This window comes from Varanus komodoensis, unplaced genomic scaffold (genome assembly GCF_004798865.1).
Source record: "Varanus komodoensis strain SLA01 unplaced genomic scaffold, ASM479886v1 scaffold85, whole genome shotgun sequence".
NCBI classification, from domain to species: Eukaryota; Metazoa; Chordata; class Lepidosauria; order Squamata; family Varanidae; genus Varanus; species Varanus komodoensis.
In genome coordinates, this window is record NW_025336543.1 from 1,970,264 (window position 1) to 1,994,796 (window position 24,533).

At 41.0% G+C, this 24,533-nt stretch overlaps 2 protein-coding genes across 6 annotated transcripts in view; both read left to right on the forward strand.

Moving 5' to 3' along the window:
- Positions 1–10,716, forward strand: part of KDM5A (lysine demethylase 5A) — a 53,843-nt gene extending 43,127 nt beyond the window's left edge. For 3 of the 4 annotated variants that reach the window (XM_044417046.1, XM_044417045.1, XM_044417048.1), the window contains 3 exons: positions 21–241; positions 4,069–4,479; positions 8,938–10,716. In XM_044417046.1, the coding sequence (XP_044272981.1) occupies positions 21–241; positions 4,069–4,479; positions 8,938–9,150 (845 nt within the window). In that variant the 3' untranslated portion in view covers positions 9,151–10,716. Of the gene's footprint in view, positions 1–20; positions 242–4,068; positions 4,480–4,799; positions 5,015–8,937 lie in introns of all 4 variants that reach the window. The other variant, XR_006413457.1, reaches the window with a different exon arrangement.
- LOC123016538 (sodium- and chloride-dependent GABA transporter 2-like) overlaps positions 9,287–24,533 on the forward strand; it is an 84,497-nt gene continuing 69,250 nt past the window's right edge. Inside the window, exon 1 of one of the 2 annotated variants that reach the window (XM_044417049.1) lies at positions 9,287–9,338. The gene's annotated coding sequence lies outside the window, so the exon portion shown is untranslated. Of the gene's footprint in view, positions 9,339–21,283; positions 23,791–24,533 lie in introns of those variants that run through there. The other variant, XM_044417050.1, reaches the window with a different exon arrangement.

Sequence of the window (24,533 nt, forward strand, 5' to 3'; positions counted from 1 at the left end):
TCTTGGGTTCTCCCTGAAAGGTTCCAACACCCCAAGGAAGCAGCCCCGTAAAAGTCCCCTAGTACCTCGCAGTTTAGAACCACCTGTGCTCGAACTGTCTTCTGGAGCCAAATCGCAGTTAGAAGATCTAATGATGATAGGAGATCTCCTAGAAGTATCTCTGGATGAGACCCAGCACATCTGGCGGATTTTGCAGGCAACACATCCACCTTCTGAAGATAGATTTCTCCATATCATGGAGGTAAGGATTTCCTGCAGATAGTATTTTATCAGTCCAGTACTTGCCATTCCCATCTGAGCAGAAGGGAACCATCACGGTAAGGTCAAGTTCAACTAGGTTGGTTTGAGTTAAATAAAGCTAATTTGAATCAGCAAGAAAAAAGGTTGATTTACATTGGAAAGTTCCAACTATCTTTTTTCATGCATTTCCTGAACAGTGCATGTCTGACCACTGTCATGTTAATTGGCAACTAAATAGCATAAGAAAGAGTAAACTTCACACTGTTTCATTCTTACAAGCAGACGTTGCATCTCTTTGTCTCTCTACATATATTTGGCATGCTTTTTTAACTTATAGAGGGAATGTCTTTAAGATTTTTTCCAGCTGCAGTTGGTCTTATGAGCAGTACCCGTGACAGCTTGAGGTTAACAACATGGGATAGATGTTGATTCTGCAGTAGTTTTCGGTGGGGTGTTCTCTCTGATGAGTGGGTGTTAAATTGCAATCTTAGTGTGGGAATGCAGAAAGATGCCCACTGGAGAATTTTGTCTTTTTCTTTCCATTGTTGCTCCTTCCTGTCTCACTCTCTTTTGGCACAACTGTGCCCACACAAAAAACAAGGCAACAAACAAAAATGATAGCTCAAAGCAAGGTTTGATAGTTACTGGTCAGAAAAAAAAATCCAATTTAAGCCTTTAAAAATCTGACTTTTGGGTTTTTATCCATTCTTCTATATAGTTTTGCTGTCCTGCTTTGCCCTGCAAATTGAAATTAATGCCCATGTTTGATTCATAGGTAACTGTATGAGACTGCAAGTGCAGATTGAAATTGAACATGGTTATGATGAAATTAAACTTCAGTACTTTCAAGTGAGAGTTTCTATTTTTTTAAACCAATCAATTTAAATTAAAACTCCATATTTTAATTTTTAAAATCTATATATCCACCATGAATTCTATCACACAACTCTCCTCAGCTAACCTCCCTACTAATGGTTAGCAGGTGGAAGATGAAGAAGCGTGGGTATGAGGCATTTTAGTAGTTTTGGCATCAGAGGGGTTTATTGTCAACCCTGGCCCTCTTTCTGCAATCACAGTTTTCTAAATAAATAAGTCTTATGGGCAGGATTGGTGCAACTTCTGGGATTTTTGAAAATACACTCTAGGTTATCTACAGTGCTAGTTTAAAAGGTTCAGCAACAACTCTTGCTTTAGGCCTCTTTTGCCACATGTTGCTCAGGTTTTTGAAACTTGAATGCTGAAAGAGAGCCTCATGTTTGGAATCTGTAGCACCACAGTTCCTTGACACTCCATTGCCTTTTTGGTGATATAGTTGGCTGCTTTAGCTGTTTGACATCAGTGGCTTCTGCAGGCACCATCTAATTTTATTCTGTTTTTTCTTTGGGAAGGTCTTGTTTTTGCTTAGTCTGGTTTTTCAAACTCACATTTTCTGCCTCAGCACACTCTATCTTGGTCTTGTATACTGGGGAAGGGAGGTTCTGGTTTATATTTCCATTCTTTAAACTTTTGTATAGATGAAGTTTTGGAAATCTGCATTATTTCTTCTTTAATTTCCATATTTGAAAATTATGCATGTTTCCCCTCACTTAATAAAAAGCTTTGAAATATGTGCGCATTTCCAAGAAGTGCAGATTTCCAGTGCACTTAAGAATAGAATCTTAGACAATGCCAAATGGAATAAATAGAGAACCTCCCCATATCATTCCAGCCACTCCATCCCATCCAGTTTCCTTGTTGGCATTTTTGACAGCTTTAAGTTACTTGTTTTTTGGCGCCAGGCTAAGATCTTTTTATTTAAAACTTATTTTTATTGTTAAATTACTGAATTAATTAGGATTTTAAAATTTTTAGCCGAGAATGCACCAGGGGTTTTTAAATGTTTTTTTAAAATTGTTTTATTATTATTATTTATGTATGTTTTTATGTATTCTTTGTGAGCCGCCCCGAGGCTTTGTTGCGATGGGGGTGGCATAGAAATGTTTTGAAGGAAGGAAGGAAGGAAGGAAACTGCAAAAAGAGCCACAAAAGGAGAGGATGGCCTCAAGATCTTTTCTGGGTCTTCCTGACTTGGGAAGTGTCTGAAGGTACATGGTATTGAGAAATGTCAGTGTAGTGCTTAAAATTCAGGGGCTTGCATTACTAAGGGGGCAAAGCCTACCCTATTTGGTGCACTTCCTTTTGCAGGTTCTTTCCCATTTGCCAGTGCATTCCAATTGGTTGATCACTGATTGAACAAGAATGGCTTCTTGGTCTGATCAGGCATGGCTCTTCTTGTATTCTTAACTTTCAAGTATTTGCAGCTTATATGCAGCCTCAACTCCTTATTCTGTTACTGTTTGACACCTATTACTGACAAGGTAATAGACCAAGCATGTCTGCATATATTTTGAACAGCCATAAGTATGCATTTGTGAAAGACCAGCACAGATCCAAGTTCTGAAACACCACGAAGACATTTGTGCCATCCACATTATTTTAAAGGTGGTAAACCACCAACAGTCCCTCCAAAGTGTCATTTGAGCATCCATAGAAGATTTTGGTAAGCTTACAGATAAGCTTACCAAAATCAAGAAAAGATACACTTTTATGGCTTGCTTATTGCTTCCTGCAACTTTGACAGATCAGTCTCCCCACCCTGGGTCATTGGTTCAGCAATTCCTACAACAAGCTATAGGTTGTTAGGTTGTCTTGTTGCCTGAAAGCATGCCATCCTGCAGGAAATGGACTGGGTTCAGTTGACACAGCAGCCTACCATGGCAGGTACCCATGATGGGCTGTTATGTTATGTCAACTCATTTTGTTTATGTAAATGTTGAAAGATCAGTAACTGAAAACTCCAGGGCTAAACCCATCCTCTTGAATAATACCACCTGCTCTGTCATTTGCCAATTCAAGAGACAGAAGACATGTATGAAACCTAGGTACTCGTTTTAGGAAATGATGAGGAATCCCTAGACCTCTCTTCACTTTTCAGGAAGGTTCTCCAAGAAAACTAATAGGTAATTTAGGGGTATGCATATACCCTACTTTGTTAAACTTTCACCTATTTGGGGTTCAAAGTAGAACTCAGCACTATAGACTTGAAACCCATTTTCCTTTGTCTGAATGAATCTACTTCATTCAAAATAGGCATTGAAGTTTCCAGTTTCTGTTTGAGTTAGTTCCTAACTTTATTCCTGAACTCTTAATACATGATATCCAATTTTAAAGATCGCTAGTATCTAGACTCAGTTGAGGTAGAATAAGTACAAGCATACCTGACCAAAATGTGGATAGTAGTGCTATCTTTTAAATTTCTCTCAGACCAAACTGTAGTGCACCTACCTCACAAGTAGAAGGCCCAAGGTTCCATCTGTGGCACTTCCAGGTAAGACCTGTGCCTGAAACTTTGGGGAGCTGCTGCCAGCCACTATAGATAGTATTGGGGTATATTGATTTATGGTTGGTTTTCAGTATAAAAAACTTCACTATTTTTGGTTGCTAAAACTCTAAAACACCCATTTATCTGGATCTTGTTTTCTGGAGCATCACTACTGTGTGTTTGTGCAGTCTGCACATGGAGCTGCATTACAAATTTCTGTTGTATTGCCTTTACCAGTGGTGGCTGAGTTGATAATATCAGGTGGAGGCTGGAAGAATGCCAGCTTGCCTCCATCCAAACAATGAACAGTATTGCTTAAGTGCATCTAGAGGACAGGACAAGATGCTTACTGGTAGTGTTTCCTGTAGCTGGTTCCTTGGCAGGTTTTTTTTTTCTTTTCCTTTTGCTGTGCCATTGAAATAACTGCAGTTGCATTAACCTTTCCTTTATCAAATCATTCACTGAAGGATGACAGCATGGATGAGAAGCCATCAAAAATGCGTGGAAGAGATTCTTCTGAGAGGAAACGAAAGCGCAAGCTAGAGAAAGCAGAACAGTACTTTGGTGAAATGAAGCAGAAGTCTAAAGAGCTGAAGAAGCTGGAAAAACCGAAGAAGAAGAAGCTTAAGCTGACCATGGACAAGACAAAGGAACTGAACAAACTGGCCAAGAAACTGGCTAAGGAAGAAGAACGGAAGAAGAAGCGTGAGAAGGCAGCTGCAGCAAAGGTGGACCTGGTGAAAGAGTGCACAGAGAAAAAGAGGGAGAAGAAAGTCTTGGATATTCCTTCCAAGTATGACTGGTCAGGAGCTGAGGAGTCTGATGACGAAAATGCAGTGTGTGCAGCACAGAACTGCCAGAGGCCCTGCAAGGACAAGGTGGGTCACTTTGACTGAACCTTTTCAGAGTTCAGTGCTAGCTTGCTTCAGACTTCAGGGCAATGTCTTAGAATTTTATCACTTTTATTTTAAAGGGTAGAGACTATAAAATACTTATTAGTTAATCATTAACAAGGAATGTAATGGGTATATGTATCTGACTAGGCTATGCTAAATCAGAATTTGGTCTTGCCAACTTGATGTTGCATATTGGCAGGCATTTAAGAGATGAAGTAAAGAAATGGGTGAATTTGAAAATAGTTTCCCCATCTGATAAGTTTTCCCATTTCCTCATCTTTCCTTCCCTGCTGGCACTCTAGAACACCTGCTGACTGACACCCAGGAGTTAATTCCAGACTTGAGAGAGAACTATTCCCAGGCCTTGGTGTGTATCGAAGTGAAAGTCTGTAAGCTGGTCGTGCAGTCTTCGTCTAGGAAAGTTAATCTTCCAAAAGCTCTTGCATAAAGCCTGTGAGCCCTGAGTCTGCAGGTTGAGGGAAACCACATGCCGCACTGCCCCACTTTCTTGCTGGAGGTAAATCTGCAGAGCTTTTAGAACTGATCGGATTATAGCAAATTAAATCTCTTCTGCCCTGGAGACCCTTTTCAGGTCCACTTGCAGCAACTTTGGACTCGAGTTTCAGCTCTGCAGGGACAGTCTGCTGGAAACAACTCTCATTCTCATAGTAGTTTTGTGTTTCTGTTCAGGGAACATTCCACAAAGCTGCTTTGGATATGTATGCACACAAGCTAGGATTCACTTGTGCATCAGCAGTGCTAGCTGGCGCATATGTACCGTAATGCAACTGATTGTGTTGTGGGGAGGGGAAAGAAAAACAATGCATGCACTATTAGAGGATACTTGTGCCAGTGAGCAAGAGACATTACTGTTGGCAGAGTGTCGTTCTTGCTGAAAATAAAGCTGTCTTTCTGCATAAAACACTTCATTGTAAATCCTGCACAAGTGTATAAGCTGCTGCAGAAATTTCCATACACTGCAAAAGCCAGGGTTTTGCTGCAGGATTCAACTGCAGGGACCTAGGAAACACATTGTGATTATACTTTAAATGTTCTTGTTTTCTTGGACTCATCACCCACACAGTCCAGAGCAGCTCAAGGCAGATAAATTTGTATAATGTCCTTGCTAATTTGTTTCTAATAAATTTCCAAAACACTTCCAAGACACTAGTTTAAAACACACTGCCAATCCATGCTAATCCCTGTCTTCTAATCACTTGCCCAAACAATAGTCTTCCATTTTTTGTGTTGACAAACCATGGAAAGAAGAGTTCTATGGCTGAATGCACTTGTCAAGAACATTTCTTTGCATACCTTAATTCTACGTGTACTGCATTGCTATGCTTAAGGCATACTTGACTGATCTATGGAGTCATGGTTGGACATACAAAAAGTGGTGGTCCTTAACAGTGTAATTCTCAAGCCATTTGGAATAAGAAACAGTCAGTATGGCAACGTGCTCCCAGTGATTCATTCTAGAGAAAAGGGACTGTGCATTCTGCATCATTTGAAGCTTCTGAAAAATCTGAGCTTACATCGTGGCACTCCAGCCTCTAGGTCACAAAGGCATTGATGATTCCCAAAATCTAAATATGAAAGTGAGGCTGCAGCTGCCCTGGCAAGAAGAATGGTAGAAAGTACCTCTGGCTGTTTCCCCAAGCTATACGGCAGGACTCTGACTATAGACTCTGTAAAACCTGGATAGAATAAAAAATTGGTTACTTCATCTGCACAAAGACAACATCTCCCAGTGTCTTGTACATAGTAAAGACATACTATGCAGTTCCATAAAGAAGGGGTGGGGTGGGGTGGGCAGCAAGCTCATTTTGCTGACCTCTGGGATCAAAATTCCCCAGATGATTTCTGTGAATGCCATTCTGCAGCTGTGATAGCATTATCTCATGACCAATAATTTTAAAATCTGCAGAAAAGTCTAACAATACCAGTAGGATTTTTCTCCTATGTCTCATGAAACTTAACCAAAAACGCACAAGCACAGGCTGTTCCATTCAAATAAAAAACAAAAACAGAATAGCTGAGTTTTTTTAAAGGAAGCTTCCAGAATGCAGATTATCATTTGGGAAAGATCCACTTGATGGTACTGTGCAGATAACAATTGTGGCAGAGAGAAAGGAAACTCAAAGCATGCCTTGATATATGAATAGTACTAGATTTTGGAACAGATTCGTGGTTGTTATGGAGTTTCCAAGCCAGTCTGAAGGAACTGACATCTTTGTTGATCTTCAGCAGAGTGGATTTGTCTAGTCTCCAGCACCATGGAAGTAGACTTTGCATTGGATGAACTGAGCATCACTTTCCTTGATAAAGAACTAAAGTTGTTTGGGGCAGTAACAGGCACTTCTTTCCCCACACTACAGTTTGAATATTTGAACATGACCAAAACCAGGCCTTGGTCAGCCTGGTCTCATAAACACATAATGTCAATTGGCTTCATCCACAATTCAAATAATGGATGATGTTGAATTGACTACTGACTGCTTAAACAGTATCCGTGAAAGCTTGGACAACATTGCTGCAACAGGCCTTCAGTGGCAAGAAGCAGAGCTTTTGTAAATGTGCTTGATGTCCACTATTTGGACACAAGATAAACTGAAGAATAGAGGAAATGTTGGAGTACTGTGAATTTGGTGCCATTAGTTCATCTTTGTGATGGACTTAAACTTTGATCAAACTTAAACTTAACATTCTTTTGACAGCTAAAACACTTTTCAGTGCAGAAAATCAGAGCTGTACTGGTTTCTGGATGACAACATACTTGTCTTTTTTGTGTGTCAACTATCATTTTAATACTTTTACCCAGTTGTGCTCTTTTATATGCTCTGCCACTACATGGTGTCCTCTGTCTGCCACATCTATGTAAAAGCATTTTTGATCAGTTGCTAAACACTGCTAGAAACCTCAGTGTAGGCTTGGTTTAGAATAGCCACAAGAGGAAGAAATAGTGTCTTTAGTATGGACATGAATGTATTTTACTGCAGTCCTTGATTTCAGTGGTCTATGGCAATTGTGGGTTTTTAAGGCACTAAGAGTACACGATTAACAATCCCTGGGGGCAAAATCTAGCGGTACTCGAAAATCAAAGTTTAAATGCTAAATTAGAGGCAGGGGGCCTACTTCAACTTTATACCTGTGGTGCACCAAACATACGAAGCTGCCCTACAGTTATCAGACCTTTAGCTCATCTAGCCTGGTACTTTCTTTGCACATTGGAAGCAACTATCCATGTTCTTAAGTAAAGATCTAAAATGCCTGGGGATTGCAGTGGGACTTTTGTATTAAAAGCACATGTTCCATTATTAAGCCATTGACCCTCCCCTTAGGTTTGAGATTCTTTCCTGTGTTGCTTTTCTTTGTGGGGAAAGACACAGATTACAGCTTTGCATCAGGAAAGTCTGGTTAGCACTCAGGATGTTTTAATTCTTGGTGATGTGGTATGAAAATAATAAATGAAAAGTTGACATTGCAGTTATTTAAATGGTAGAGACACAATCCCATGCAAGTTTAGACAGAAAAAGAGTCTGCGACCAGCCTGCCCTAGCCATCATAGCTGGAAGTGGTAGATCGTTTTTCTATCTGAACTTGTATAGGATTGTACCATGGGTTTTAGATACAAAGTGGCTGCTCTTTCCCTTTTCTCTGCCCCGACCTACGGGATCTTAACTGCCATTTGTTTCACTGAAGCACTGAGGTAGTGCTAATACGATTTTACTGGTTTTTTTTATGTAAAGCGCCTTGTAGATTGATGTTGAAATGTAAGAGGCTCTTTACCCATGTACTCAAACCACAAGATTTTCCATGGTAAAGAAATTTATGTAAGTACTTTATGTTCATACTGCAAAAGTGTTAGTGTATTGCATGGATCTCAGACTCTTCTGAATGTTGGTGCTCTCCAAAGACTGCTTGTATATGGAAGGGAACGGAAGCACAGTCGCAACATCTAAACTGTAGGGACTGCTCTGGTATTTTGGCTTCAGAAAGCAAGCACATCCACTCTACTATGGGGCTCCTGCTTCTTGGGCTCTTCCCTGGGGCCCACCTCTGTCCACTACATCTTCACTTTAGTTCTCAGCCAAGTGTTCAACAGTCTTAGTCTCCTCTTGAGCAGCTTTGAAGTTGCCTGGGGAAAATGCTACAGGTGTGGTAGTATCCATCACCACTTTCTGGTTTCTCTAGTCATGCTGCTGTCAGGCTGAAGATAATAGGGTGAGATGGAAATCTGTTCTGTTCTCTGACGAAGCACGGTTTGGTGGTAAGAACGAACATCCTACATTAACCCTTGTTTCTCTAGTGCACTCTGAAGAGTACTATATTTCTCAGACAGTACTGCTCCTATAATGATAAGCCAGAGAATTCTTACCACCTTTTTGTGTGTTTTGTTGCTTTGCGATATAGTTAACACAGCACTATTGTCTTTTACAGGTAGACTGGGTGCAGTGTGACGGTGGCTGTGATGAATGGTTTCATCAAGTTTGTGTTGGTGTCTCGCCTGAAATGGCAGAAAGTGAAGACTATATCTGCATAAACTGTGCAAAGAAACAGATGCAGGGGCCAGGCAGTCCAACATCTGCACCACCTGCTCATTTCTTGCTGAGCTACAAACTTCCCATGGAGGACCTCAAGGAGACAAGTTAGCGGCTGCTTGGTCTTGCTGGAACTTAAGGGAAATGGAACACTAAGAAGGTGGTGTGACGCTAAAGTAGCCACTTGGGAAGCTGCACGACCGCAAACAAATGGCCCTCTAGTGGAGCTAGCCCCATGTAGCTGGCTTCCCTTACAAGAAGGGATGCCATGGGCACTGGGGTACTGACCCAGCTATGCAGGTACCAAGCACCCTGTTGGAAGTCCCCCCAGTATTTGTACTCCCATGTTTCCTACATAAGGCTGAGCGTAACTGCTGCCTTCAAGCTGAGCAGATATAAGCCCCGTGGTTTATGTTTCTCGGCCTCAGCAGTTTAAATAGTGGGTACTAGCCCTGAACCCCACAAGTTTGCCCCATAGAGGCATGCTGATTGTGTGGAGATGAAAGCTCCCATTCGGCCTCTTCAAGTTGAGGCATCAAGGCAATGCTTACATGGATAAGGAATCTGCTTCAAGCACCATGCAGAAGGAGACAGGAGTGGGTGGAAAAATACATTAGTTCCTGTTTGGTTGATCGAAAGCAAAGGAACTTTAGGTCTTGAAACCATTGGTTTTGTGTTTACCCTAATTCTCTTGGGGTATCTTCCCTTCAAGAAAGCTCGCACAGAATTAAAATGTAGCTGAGGTACTTATCCTTGGCAAGGCACTCCTTCCTGCACTGGTAGCCATTTCCCTCTGTCTTAGGCTTTATGAACACCCTGCCACTAAGTTGTCTGAAGCAAGGTGCAGCTGGTAAGGTGGATATCATGAAAGCACGGGATTAATGACTGGACCGAGAACAGCCCAGCTTTCTCATGATTCCACAGTGACATGCTTCTGTGAAAACATCAACTCACAAGTTATTGCTAGCATCATCAAGCTAGTCTCAGAGTTTCAATATGCAGCCCACAGAGGCAGATTGCAGCCCTGCTTCCTTGCCTTTACATTTCAATGGATTAAAGGCCTAAATGTGGCTACAAATCCGTTCCCCCTTGCTTTTCTGAAAGGCAGGTTGCTTGGGGTATGTATCCCGGGTGACAATTGTTTTAGTAAATCCATTTTTTAAAAAGGACTGGTTTTTACTTTTTTCTATGTCTCAAACTACTGACTTGTTCTACAAAAAAATAGATTATTTTTCTTTGTTTTTTATACTTACCACGGTTACCAGCAGCACAGAAAAAGAAAGAGAGGCTCACTAAAAAAAACCTGCCTTCTGGCTTGGGTTTTTTTACTTCATTCCTTCCTTGTAGTACAAGGAATTTAGCAGTTACTTCCCACATCCTTGTTCCACCTGCTGCCTGTGTTTTAAATAGGTAAAAACATTTCATGTGCTACCTTCATGTTGGGGTTTGTTCTGTTAGCAAGGCAACTTGGTCCTTGCTGTCTCCCAGTTTCTACTTGCTTTTCTGTAAGTGAATGGCTGAAACTGGCCATAGTGGTGTCTTCCCCTTCCCACTCCCATTATCTATTGTGTTTCCATTCTTCTATGGTTCTAGGAGTGTTGTAACTATAGTGTCCAGTCTTATTAGATGCAGGGGTTGGGATTTTCTAAAAGATAAAATCTGTAGTGTTCTGCCTTGACTGTTTTGTGTCCCTTCTGTTGTAATCCAGTACTTGCAGACTTCATCGGTAAGCATCTCCTTCATGATGCACTGTGTCGCCGCCTTCTGTCTCCATACGATTAATTTCATTTAATTAGAATACGGAGTGGGGGAGGGACTCCCAATAAGCCAGGGGGTGGTTCCTTGTGGCTTACAAAACTTTGTTCTGGGGCCCAACAGTTTTCCCTGGAGTATTTTCATCTTAATCTGAGACTTCTGTGAAAAAGAGCAAAATGCTGACAAGTTTATTTTAAGTACGCACCATATGCTGAATAGGCACCCAATTCTTGCTTCTGTTTTAAAATTAAATTGAAAAACAGCTTGCTGCCTCAGCAACTCAGGTGGGTACAGCTCTCATTTCAGACAAAACCATATCTATATACTTGGGTTTCCCCACATTTTACACCGCTTTTTGGACTGTAAATTGAGTATTTGATGCAGAAGACAGGTGTCAGCCCAAGAACAAGCCAGAATATTGATCCTCAGTACAACAAAGTTTCTTACCTGATCAACATCAAATACCAGTCAAAGTTATAACAGAAAGCTCAGGTGCATATACTTGAATTATCACTGATTTCTTAACAAAATGTGGCAACAGGAGATATGGTAGGCAGGCTGTTCTATAGTAAAAATTTAAAGTACTGGGTTTATGGGGTTGAGGGGCGATTTTTCATTTGCCCCATACCTTCTGTCATCTGGTCTTCACTTACCAAGCATAATTAAGGTGAAGCAAACAGATTTTCCCCCTTTTCATTGCAAATTTACAGTCTGACAATTCAGTAAACTCACAATTTTTACTTTCATTGTACACCAGTCTCTCCCTAGCTTTCCAGCCCATTTGAAGTCTGCTTTCAAAATGTGATTCTGTTTTTGTCCTTTTTGGTGTTTTCGTTTTCTTACAGTTTTTGTTAAACACAACCAAAAATTAACTTCAGCAGTTGACAGGCAGGGCATGAAGGCAACAACCTTCTCCAGCAACTGATATTCAGGACCATATGGCTTCTGAACATGGAGGCCCATATAGCCATTGCGACCAAGGAATTATCCTTCCTGCACCACCATTTCACTGCCTGTATACTTAAACTTGCCACTCTACTTCCTGGCTGACCCATCCTGGCTGACCAAATATATCCACATATACAATTGCCATTCCCTTTTCATTCCTACTTTTCTGCATAGTCTAGTGCATTTGTGGGCATGAGCTTCAAGTCCCCAGATTGTACCTCCACTAAGCCATACATTCACTGGGCTGTTGTTAGGCCACTGACTGCTGTGCATAGTGTGCGCTCCCACTACCCATAATAGTAGAGGACAAGAACATACATGCAGGGGAACCTTTACCTTTTTACTGTACTGCTTTATAGGGTTGTATACAAGAAGGCTTCTGAACATCCAGGAAAAACACACAAATCCTATGTAGTGTTTGCTGAGTCCAACTTAAGCTGGTCAAAGGTGAGAGATAGGGTATACCTAATGCAATCCAAGGAGCAGAAAGAAACATGCCATCCCTATGGAATCTAGATGTTGACGTGGGTGCACAGGTGTCCTCACCAGTGGTGAATATATCTTGTTCTGGCAAGTGAGAAATGATGGGAAGTGGGGTTGTCTGACCTTGAGCTGAAAATATGAGCATTGTCATTGCTTTCATGCACCTCTGGAGATGGAGACCAATTCCTACATTCATATAGAGCTTCTAGGGCAGAGATGGCGAACCTTTTAGAGACCAAGTGTCCAAACTGCAACCCAAAACCCATTTATTGCAAAGGCTAACACTGCAATAAAACCTGAATACTGAGGTTTTAGTTTAGAGAAAACAGCCAGTCCAAGCAAATATATATATCCTTGGCAGTGCACTGACCGGCCATGCGAAAGCTCAGATGAGTCGCAGCTAATGAGTCGTGGCTCGTGATGTCATTGCCTGGTGCTGCTACTCCTTTCCGAGCATGCGCATGGCCCGTATATGCGCTGTTATCTGATGCTTGGCTGTTGGGGTAATGCTGGGGTGACTTGGCTCGTGTGCCAACAGAGCGGGCTCTGTGTGCCCAGTGCGGCACGCATGCCATAGGTTCGCCACCACTGTTCTAGGGCATTTGAAATAAATGAGATGTTGGAATGTGTGATATCGTACCCTTCTCATTCTAGTCTAGAGCAGTTTCCTTCAGAATATCTTCCAAGGTCAGTCCTACATTTCTGTCTAGGACCAGTAGTGGCAGCAAATTTTAACCTAGTAAAGCCAGTGGCCCACCGACCAGTGGAAAAGTTTTAATAAGGATAGTGAGGGAACTGTGCATTCCTCTGGTAGGCTGAAAAGGCCTCACCTTGCAGGCATTCTTTGGCTTGTAAGCAGAAAGTGTACGTTTTAAAATGATTTATGGTTTCTATATTACTTAGAGGTTCTGCCTCACTGTAACAGTTGTATATTGCTTTCTGCACTGGAACATGGTGACTCGATGTGAGAAAAGGATGAAAACCTACATATTCAACTTGGAAGTGGTCTGATACCAAATGATCCCCAGGTATACTGTTAAATGGACAAAATGTTTTGTTCTATTTCTCTTCTGGCTAATTTTGGATATTCAACACATACGCTTGGACAATGAACATGTTGAAGCTCAGCTCCCATCCCAAATGTTAGGTTTTCTATGTGAGCACTTAAACTAACTGGAATTTATGGGTTTTGGGAACTTCTCATGGATTTTGATGGATGATCTCTGTATTTAGATAAGAAATCTATGCTCTGTTGCCAGTGTTAACTAGGGTGCATAGATTCTGCTTGGCTGTTATTAGCAGCATATATAACTGACTCATCCTTGTGCAAAAGCAACTCTCAAGTGGGAGAAGATTGGGCATATGCTTGAATGGAAATGGGGAGTCCGTATATGACCAAAAAGGAAAGGCAGGGAAAATGTCATTTTCCAAATGAGGGGAAAATGTCAAGAAAACCAACAGTAGGATTAGAGATGAGAAAAATTATCCATTTTGATAATCTGAAATAGAGTTGGGGAAGAGCATGATAAGGGTGTGTATTCAAGGAATAAAACATCTCAGAACTATAGATGGAGTCATGCTGTAAATTTTAATATTAGAAACAATGACTAAAAGATGGAAAGAAAAACAGATAATGGGATAGAAAGGCGTTTACTAAGTAGGAGCTGATTCGAGAAGGTAGCAAAGTTGGGTGTTTTCCAGAGCCCCAGGCAGAGCAGAGGCTGCTGCCTTAATACTGCCATCATTTCAACTATACACAGACTGCATCAGATGCAGCCCAGTGGTCACAAAGTTCTGGAGCTCACGCAGATACCAACAGATGAGGACGACTCAAGCTAAACAAAATAAATGTAGGTTATAGTCTATTTGGATTTTCATATATTTGATACAATGATAAAGCCATATAGGAAAGCTTTAATGGCTGTGCTAATGCTTCTCCTAACAAACAGCTTCTGAAGTTGACTGGCCATTCACTGAAAAGTGCTTTAAGATGAAATTAAAAGTCTTTAAAAATGAATTTTGGCCAGATGAATTTGCATTATAGGCCAGTCTCTATGGCTTCTGCCTATAGTGCTAGATGAACCTCTATGTACAGTGGCAATACACTGATTACCAGATGCTGGAGATGGCCATTATCTTAATTTCCTCTTTTGGAGTCCCCAAAACATCTGACCACTCTTGGGCACTGAATATCAAAATAAAGATTAAAAGGTTTTTCAGTGATTCAGGTTGGGAAGAACTGAAGAGTGCAATGAATTGGCTTACTTTGGGGATTCAAATTATCTAGTATTTCCAGTTGTGAATTGCAGGAGAACAGTAGGGAATATTTATGATTGAAACGTGCAGGTGATGACAAGACAGGAAACAAAAACAATGTTGAGATGTAACAGCAGAAGAGAAATTAGCTTCTTGATTTTAGCAGGGAAGTTAGTGTTGGTAACTTGTTCAAAGCATCCTCTTGTCTAGAATATACTGTCCAGTTTTGACAACTGAACCTCAAGATGAAGAAAAATGAAATAAATACGATGCCATTTCTCTGGAAGAACCTGCTTGGGATTCACTTAGGTGTTGAATGAAGTGAACCTTCAGGCAAAATTTCCTGGTAGGATCTAAACAATCTTGGGGCTCTCTTGTAGTCATAGGAGCATTTCCTGATCAACGCCATCTCAATAGTCGTCTCACAAGGATTACATCATATATACAATGGACATGTTTTTCAGTGTCTTGTCATGTTGGCCCCCCTGTCCATCAGGTGTACTGTGCCCTCCTGTTTCGGGTGGCAATGCTTGTGCGACTGGAAACACTGGTGCAGCAATGCAGTGAAAATGTGTCGCCTTCCTTTGCACAGAGTCACTGCCTTCTAGGTTGTTAGCAACAGTCCTGAAGCTAGTATGGAGCACTGTGAGGAGTTAATGTGAGGAAGGTAAGCCCCCATCTTCTGCAACCGTGGCACAGCCAGACTGCTCTGTGTTAATTGAGAGGAAAGTGCCTAACCTACTGTGGTGAGTGGCAGGCTGAGAGCCTCCCGGGTAAGTTGTAATTCTAGTGTGGGGCATTGACCCTTTGTTGGAAATGAGGGGGAGCAGAATAGCCATCTGGAGGACCCAGCCAGCTGGCATGACAGGCAGTTAACTATTTTACAATCATTGGAACTTTAAATGTTTTGTAACTTGCCACTGATTTTGTATTGCTACCTGTCCTAAACAGTGGGATGGGATAGCCAGAAACTTTAAATAAAACAGTACTGTTCTCTTTTTGCATATTTTGCACTTATTCCCCTCCCCACCACTGTGCAAACCATATGGACATTATATACTAGCAATTAGTTAAAGCATCATAATCCTTTACAGATAACTTCTAAGATTATTTGTATATTCAAATTGATTTTTTTGTGTATCTTTTAGCATATTTGGTTGTAGCCAAGATCCCTTAAAGCAGTGATTGCAAGCTGCTTTTGCAAAATTGTTGCTGTTTCTCCTGTGACCACTGAACCTCCAAATTTCACCTTGTGGAGAGAATTTTTAGTTCTTATACCTGTGCAGCAGAACCCTCCCTCCTGTATATCATCTATGACCCCATGCTCAGTGCCAACCACTCCCCTCCTGCCATGCATGGGCTTAGCGGGAGGAGGGCTACATCACGTTTATGGGAAAATTTGTCAAGTGAGAGCACATACATATAATTGATTTTCATAATTGATGCTGACCTCAGAATCTGGAAGCTTCTGAGATGCAGAAGGTGAATTTTTCAGGTCACAGATTTCTTTAATGTGTTGCAACTTCAGGCTAACTGCAGGACTGTCTAAACAATCCAGAATATCGAAGTGTGAAAGAACTTAATTTAGAATTGTTATCCAGCAGTTTTCTAAAGTCCCCTGTGAGCACAGTGCAATATGCAATGTTTTCAATACAGTTCAGGAATTTCAGTTCTTGATCTTTTTTTTCCCCCTGGTGGGGTTAGCTGGCAATAACATTTCATAAATCTGCAAAATCAGAAAGTACCATTCTCTTACTTGACCCTATTACTTAAAAATAAACTGCAGCTATCCATGGAATTTCACTCAAACACATATCAATCCTACCTTCTGATTAAACACTCATATGCTTTATTACATCAGACTCCAAGTTGTCCAGAGCTCAGATTCACTTTTAAATAAATGGCCAAGAACACCAATTAGGAACGAACATTGGAAATTACCAGAAGCTGCTTAGTTAAAACAACAGCAACAAGTTTTTCTAACACTTTACAGATTACCCACCTTTTAATTCCAGCCATATATCTGTGCTTGCATGTGTGAAAGCACATCTCTGACCCCTTACATTTTGTCCTGAAGGCAACATCACCCAAGAAAATGGTGGTAGTTATGTTGGCATGGCCATTTTGGTGAATGAGATAAAGGTCACTGTGCACCAGCTGAATTCCAGAGCTATGTTAAATCCTACTGAAATGTGCCCAGATAATAAGATCTGTTCATATACATTTCTTTTTTGCAGTTGCATTCAGTGTAATTTATTGCCACATCCTTCACTGTCAACTAAAGGTTTATTTTCTTTATTGGTAGCTTTGTCCTACTTTCTGAGGGTGTAACTTTTGTCTTTGCAAGACATGAGTGACTTAGTCTACTATTCAACAGAAGAGAGTTTATGGCAGAGTTCTCTGGACTCTTCCATTGTCTCCTAAAACCAGTGGTGGAGAGTTATGTATCAACAAACACATGGTTGGAAAGCCTGTGAAAAGAGTTCCTTCTGTTCTACTGCCTTGCTGAAAATGCCCTTCAGACAAACAGCCTAGAGGAAAACTCACTTGTCACAGTTACTCATCATCAGCGTCTACATAATTACCACTCCAGTGAAGATGTATGATATGATATATCCATTGTAGGATGTAGGTCTTGTAGGATCATAGGTCTTGTTTATCTTTTATCCATCCACTACTGACTTAGCTTGGTTTGCTCTGTCTGGTGATATCACTCAGTGATGAAATAATGGAAAAATCGAATAATGTCCACTTTTATTTAACACAGGAAGTTGCCTTTAGCAAAATCAAACCATTGATCTATCAAGTTTAACCTTGTCTCCTGTGGCTGGCAGCAGTGATTGCAAACCTGCTATTTTAGAGTTTGGGAGATGCTAGGCACTGAACCTGAGACAACCAGACAGGAGATTAAAAAAGACTCTCCCACTCAAAGCTGCATCAATGTATCGATCCTGACACATTTCAAGAATCTCTGGATCAGGGAAACTTGGTGAGGCAGAAATGAAAGTCTTAAATGGTTACTAGGAAGTCCTAGACGAAAGAAGTTCCCTTGATTTTCTCAAGACTTATCAGGAAGAATACATTGGTGCATTAGAATACCTGAAACTGAACTGTGGGCTGCTATATGGAAGGCATTTAAAAAACAGGAAAAATAATACCCAGCATAGTTCTCAGTATCCATATAGATTTTAAGAAAATAACATGATTGGTTGATTGTAACCAAAATATTAACTTTCAGACTAAGCCTGGCACATCTGAGAGCAACGGTTGGCCGAGGCTTCCAGCTGTTGGCCAAGGCATCCCCGGCATGTTTTTCCTCAGGTGTTCCAAAAAGAGATAGTTGGCTTGATGTGAAAATGTAGGGACCTCTCTTTGGGTAGCACATGAAGCCATCCTTACATGTTTATTTGTGAAGTTTAAAATATGCCATGCACCCCATTGCAGAGATCTACACTGAAACACCTACGTCCATCGTGATGGGAAAAAATGCACTTTTGCAAGCATCCAACTTGCCTCACCAGTGCCAATCAGTATCATTCCCTCCAGTCCTGAACTTGAGTGAACATATACCCATACAACTGGAAATGAAATAATGTCACCCCAAAACAAGGTAGTGGTCTGCAGACATGGATGTCTTAGTATACAGATATATATTCATAAATTTTAAACAAATATTTTTTCCTAAATAACCCAAGGTGAACCTGCACGGTTCCAGGACCTGTTTCACAATCAGGTTGTCAGTTTTCTGTAAATAAATTAAAATAGGGAGGAATGCATAACAACTTAGCAGCCTGGAGGGGGAAAATGTGCATTATTAGCTTAAAAGCTTTCCTCCCTATAGCATAAGAGAGAATTTCAGGAGAGAGGAAATAAAGTCATTTCCCCCCTTTTCAACTGCCTTGAATTTTCTCCTTTCTTGCTAATATAACACTAAAGGTTTCAGATGTGGGACGGTAAGATGGTGCAAAGACTTTTATTAGTATATCGTGTGTTTGGGGGAGGTTTCAGAAGGGTGGGGAAAAGGTCCATTCTTTCTCCTCATTAACTTCCACACTCCGGGCCAGAAGCAGCTCTACAAGCTTTGTTGTTCCCAACTGCCCAAAATCCTGAAAAGGAGCGCCCCCTTCAGGGGCAGAGGATGCCCTGCACTGACTTATTGCAGCTCCTTCGTTGTTGCTTAAAAGAGTATTTTCATCAAAAAGAAAAAAATAAAAAATAAAAAGACGTGGTAGAAATCTATTATTCTGGAAAAAGTGTGGATAAACAGATATAAAATATCAGGAGTCAGTGCTGTATATACGTTGAATTCTTGCTTTTCCTTGGAGAATGTCTCTGCAAATAAAAGTCCGTATAGTCGTATGAGGCATCTGCAAAGTTTAGAAGACAAGTTATAATGTCCTCCAAAACACAGGCAGTTTAGTCCCATAAAATATCAGCTATTGGGAGCTTTTCTAATGTTGGATCTCTTGCTTACATAGCCCTTTCATTTTTTGTCCCATTCAGATAGACTCAACATGTCTATGGCTGACGATGAATGTTGTTAGATGACCCTGAGTTTGGAGAGAGGGAGGATCAGTTCTCTGTTTCCTCTCTCAATATCACTAATAATTTCCCATTACAAGATTTGATGAATGCTACTGTAAGGTTTGTGGCAGAGGAGCTGGTAGAGTCAAAACCAAACAGAAACTGAGCACTGCCAAACTTGCGTACAGACATTGAAGGAAGAATTATCTATTTGCATGCATTTCTTTGCTCATGGCAAAAGGAAGGGTGGGGGGAGTTATAAGGGGCAGTGGGAGAGAACTCCTTTAGTAAGGAGCATCAGAAGTCATGTGTAGTTTATTGTACAGCCCTGGGGGGTGGAGGAAGGAATGTGGGTTGGGCAAAGTCTAGAATTACACCATTGCAGAATAGTTTTTTCTTCCATGCTTTAAATAGCCAGCACCTTTTTACTATTGCTTTCACGTTTCCCCAGTCAACGAGACCCTGACAGCTCATTTCTTAAGGTAACAACTGAGTTTTGTACTTTCTCCTCTGCTGCCTTCAGCTATATTGTAATCATGAGGTGACAAGTCTGTGTCTGTATTGCTTAACCATTTTTATTTGGTAACAATATCTCTGTGCATCTCTCTCTGACAGCCGCCTCCTATTTTAAAAAAATACGGTTTCTTGTTCCTTCTGATGTATTTGTGTTCAATGTCCAAAGTAGTTTGAGACATAATACTTAGTTTTCATAAGAATCAACACTTGGTTTTCTTCACAAAGAGATCAGGGATTTGATTGAGGGAATGAATGAATCAGAAAATTTGAGTTGGTAGGGCACTATCATTGATTGACCAATGACTGATGCTTTCTTTATCAGTCCTAGCAACACTGCATATTCCCCTAAAGCATGCCTCCGTACAGAGTAGGCTCAAAAGATAATTTCTGACATGTATGGAAGTGGCTTGGGCATGTGGTGCAGCCTCCAAGTGCTCTGGTGCACAGACCACTGCATTATTAAAGGACTCTGCAAACTGGGGTATGGGGAAGGGGAGGAGACCAGCAATGTATGCATCACACAAAGTATAGGGAACATTCCATGAGCCTGACAGCCTTCCATGAGACATTTCCCTAGTAAAAAGACTATGCACTTTCTGTATGATGTAAACACAGACCTTGCAGAATAATTCCAAAATAGAAAGATTTCTTTTGTGTCATTATTAAAATGCCTCAAGAGATTCTTTGTAGTGGCTGGCTGACTGTACCCATTAAATGGATATAACAGGTGTATTCACAACAGATCCTTCATTTGCTAGATCTAACTTTCTCATCGCCCTGCTGCTGTCTTTTAGGTCCTATGTTTAATAAAAGGGCAATGCTTTGGAAAAGACATTATAGTCCTGAGAAAATTTAATTACTCAGTGACCTGATTTGCATGTAATGCTAACCTATGGTTTATTTAACCCATGGATTGTTTAGTTTTTGGTCATCATGATGTGCAAACCCAGTCACACTAACAAATCAGTTTGTTAGTCACAAACATCCCGGAAAGAGAACCCAAAATTTGTTTACATATATAAAAAAATCCACATTGGAGTCTTATTTCACACTCTCCTTGCCTCCCCACTTCCCAAATGCAGTTAAGGGGAGCAACGCTCATACATTCAACCTATAAAGCATGCTGTATAGTCTGTCTCCTTTGCATGGCACAGATGCCCTACCTTAGCAGAACCATTTCTAGCATGCTTTTCTCCTGGTGCTAGGAGTGATCCTATTTCCTTTCCTCCTTTCCCCTCCCTTCTCATTTAAGGAGAATATTACACCTGCCTTCTTGCCTTTAATGGTTCATTTTCAATTTAAGCTCCAGAATGACCTCCAAGAAACCATGCTAATAATTGCATGAATGGGAGTTTCTGACACTACAGTACATGTGTGATGCTCTCTGTCATTAATCATTTTCTTAGAGTTGATGCTATGGACATGTCTAATATATTTACAGCAGCCTTCAACACCTTTTCACCCTCCACATGTTTTGGACCACAACTCCCATTGTCCCAGCAAGAGCCAAGCAACATCTAGAAGGCACTAGGATAAGGAATGCTGATTGGTGGCTATGGTGTACATTTGATTTTTATTCATTCAATTTATATTGCATAATAAGTAATAAAATACACAGAACAGCAAACTTACAATTATAAGCAACCAATAGCAACAAAAAACCATAAATAAAGTACCAAAGTTAAATCAAAATAATAAAACAAATAAATGAAATATATATTATTCCAGGCTCCAAAAATTAAAACATAAACCAATTAAATTTTAATTAATATCAATACCTAGCATAGAAAAGCACACCAGGCTTTGCAGGCTTCCTGAGATGACTTGTCTGCCAAGGAAACCCTCTGTCCGCCATGGAGCCCACGCCTGTTGCAGAAGATTCTGGGGGCACCTGCTCGGATGTACACTCGGTTTATATGGGAGACTGGCCAGGCTTGTTGGGTCAAGCTGGGTCACCCAGCTTGAGCTGAAAGTGTCCTCTAAAGCGTCCTCTACTAGCCCTGACACTAGTGTTGGTATCCCAGTGGCCTGCTTAATAAACTTTTGTTTTACATGGAGTTTAACAATCATATTTAAAAAAAAACTCTTCAATGCCAGCTTCACCATCAAAACTAGTGCTGCATTATGAAAAAACTGGGGCCTTAGGCCAGAGGTGGGTCCAATTAATCTGACCCCAGCATGCTCTTCTATGAAATCATCCTGGTCAATCTAGATCTGTTTAGAATCCAGCCTTGGTCAAGCCAATCTTCGTGTCTGTCAACAGGACCAAGAACAGATGCCCTGGTGGTTCTGCAACCTTTATGCAGTTCTCCACTGGTCTGTGGACCACAGTTTGGGAAGCTCTGATGCAGAAGATGCCTTAAATCTTTACTGTGGCTGTGTTGAAAGGCAAGAGAGGTAGGGGGGCAGCCTCTAACTCTAGCCCTGCCCAAGATCGTGGCTGGAAGCCATGAATCCAAAGGCTTGTGCACACTGGCATCCCAGCAGGAACATTGCAGAATGATGGACCCTGACAGTGCACCAGAACTGCTGCCCTGGAATTTCAGTTGACATTATTTGATGCAAGTGTAAATGTCAAGGATGAGTGAGAATATCCACTGCAGAGCAGGAATGAGTAGGCCATGTGCATCGGGGCAGGACTGATGTGGATTTAGTCTCGGAAAGTAGTATAATTAAATCCTGGAACTCATAAGTACAAAGCTGTGGAAGGTATGGCTTTATGGAATGAAAGAGGTTAGGACTTCACTCAGTGAGACCCGCTTCTGAATTAAAAAAAACTTAGAATCAGACTTCAGGTCTTTTTGAGCTCTTCTTGGTCCTTAAGAGTACAGTTTGTAATTCTGGAGTGACCTCACTGACAATATGAATAGCATTAATAGTAACACTTGTATTATTTTAACACTGCCTTTTAAACCATCGTGGAAGAATTGTACTTTACAAAATAAAGTAAAAACTAGACTTATTGATTTAGCTTCTTGCCAATATGTGTCTAGTCAAAATAAATCTCATTAAGTCTAAAACTCTTTTCCAGATAAATGAACATAGAATTGCAGCCAGAGTTAAAGTCTTGTTGCTTTCAGTGGGGAAGTATGCTTATGCAGACAATTTTTTGTTGAAATAAACAGGACTTGAAAGGGCTTAATTTTGTATTGTGCCTGTTCCTATCTATTAAACAAATAACGGTATTATGTAAAAAGATATACAAACTACCAAACTGAAGCTGGATTACTCTGCAGAAAGAGATTTGGAAAGTGCATTGAAAAATTACCCTCCATGTGCAACCATCTCTGCCAAAATTTGCAGCCAGTTTTCAGAAACTAGATTGATCCCTGTCCTTGGATGGTGCTACTATGGCTGCCATGATAGAATACCACCGGTGCAGTGGTGCATCTGAAAGTGGGGACCTATTTCACAAACATTTTCATCCCTTCAAGCGCACATAATTTTCATATTATTTGTTTATTTGCAACTCATCCCAATCCAGCTGGGGATGTGCATTCAAATGCGTATCTAGATATCCTGCTACATCCCTCTTCCGCCTCATCTGGTCCTGCACAGTTCTCATTGTCAGAACCAGCACAGAAGTTTTTGCAGAACAAAGCAACTTTAGGAAAATGGACAATAAAGGTACTTTGTGAATTAGCCCAGAAGCATAGGAACTGGGGGTGAATTCTTTCTTCTCATCCTCTACCACCTAGCAGATGAGGAGATAGGCTTAGGTGCTAAATGGCAGAATTAGTTTGGATTGGATTTTAATTTATATATTGCCTTTTCGCAATAACAATCATGTTCCAGGCAACCTACAATATGTAAAAGATAACAGAAATGCATTGAAATGCATATGGATTCTTTGCAGAAGAGCGTCAGCAAAATACACTTCATCATCAAAAGGCAATAATTAACTGAATTTGTTTCTTTTTTTAAAAAAAACTGAAGCTCAAAACGCTGGTGCGATATTAAAATCTAACCAAGCTAACTGAAAGTTAGCCCAGTAATGAGAATCTTCAGAAAACCAATAACTGGGTTTGGGAAACCACCTCTCATCCAAGTTGCCCCTTCCCCTCTCCCCAATCTCTCTTGGGGTAATCCGATGCTCCTCTCACCAGGTATGTTCTCAGGGTTAACCAGTTAGTGCTTCCTTGCCAGGACTAAATCCAATGTCTCCCTCAGCCTTTGCTCCATTACAGCCAGCCTGTCTCCTTCCCTCCTGTGCAGCTCCTTCCAGGATCAGCTTCCTTTGGATGACTTCTGGGACTGAGGCATGGATAAGGTAGGAGGAAGAGGAGGGCAGGCAGGCAGGTTGGCTATGGGGGCAACTTCCTCATGCACAGCAGAAACCAAAGACAAAAAGTTGCTTAAATGGAAGTGGGCAAGGCTGCAGTGGCTGTTATACTTTGGAAACAGCATGAGACTCACAGGAGAAGACCATCATGCTAGGGAAAGCCAAAGGCAAAAGCAGAAAAAGGAGACCAAATAAGAGATGGATTCACTTCATAAAGGATGCCACCACCTTGAAGGCTGCTTAGAGCAGCTAAGCAGGGATGTCATGGATGGGAAGGGTTGCCATAAGCTGGAGAGGACTTGGTGGCACATAACAAAAACAAAGCCTGCAGCCCTTACTTGCCTGGGGAGAGGCCTCATTTAATTCAGTGGAACTTAGTACTGGGTGGGCAGGCATGCAGGTGGTTGCACTGTCAGAAACCCAATCCACTTGTAATAACTTCTGTCACTCTCCTGATCCCTCCCAGCTGATCTCATGTCCTGCCATAAAAGCTCTGGCCATGTGCATCAAGGATGTTGTAACTTTACAGCACAGAAGATTTTCTACAGCCACTCACCCTTTTAGTTGCCATTTTCTGTGTCCTTCTTCCCAACCCTACAAAAGTCTCTTCTAGATGCAGCAATCAGAACTGTATTTAGTATTTTGAGTGTGGACACACCATTGCTTCATATAAAGGGAGTATGATGTTGGAAGTTTTATTTTCAGTTTTTTCCAATTATGCCTAACATGAA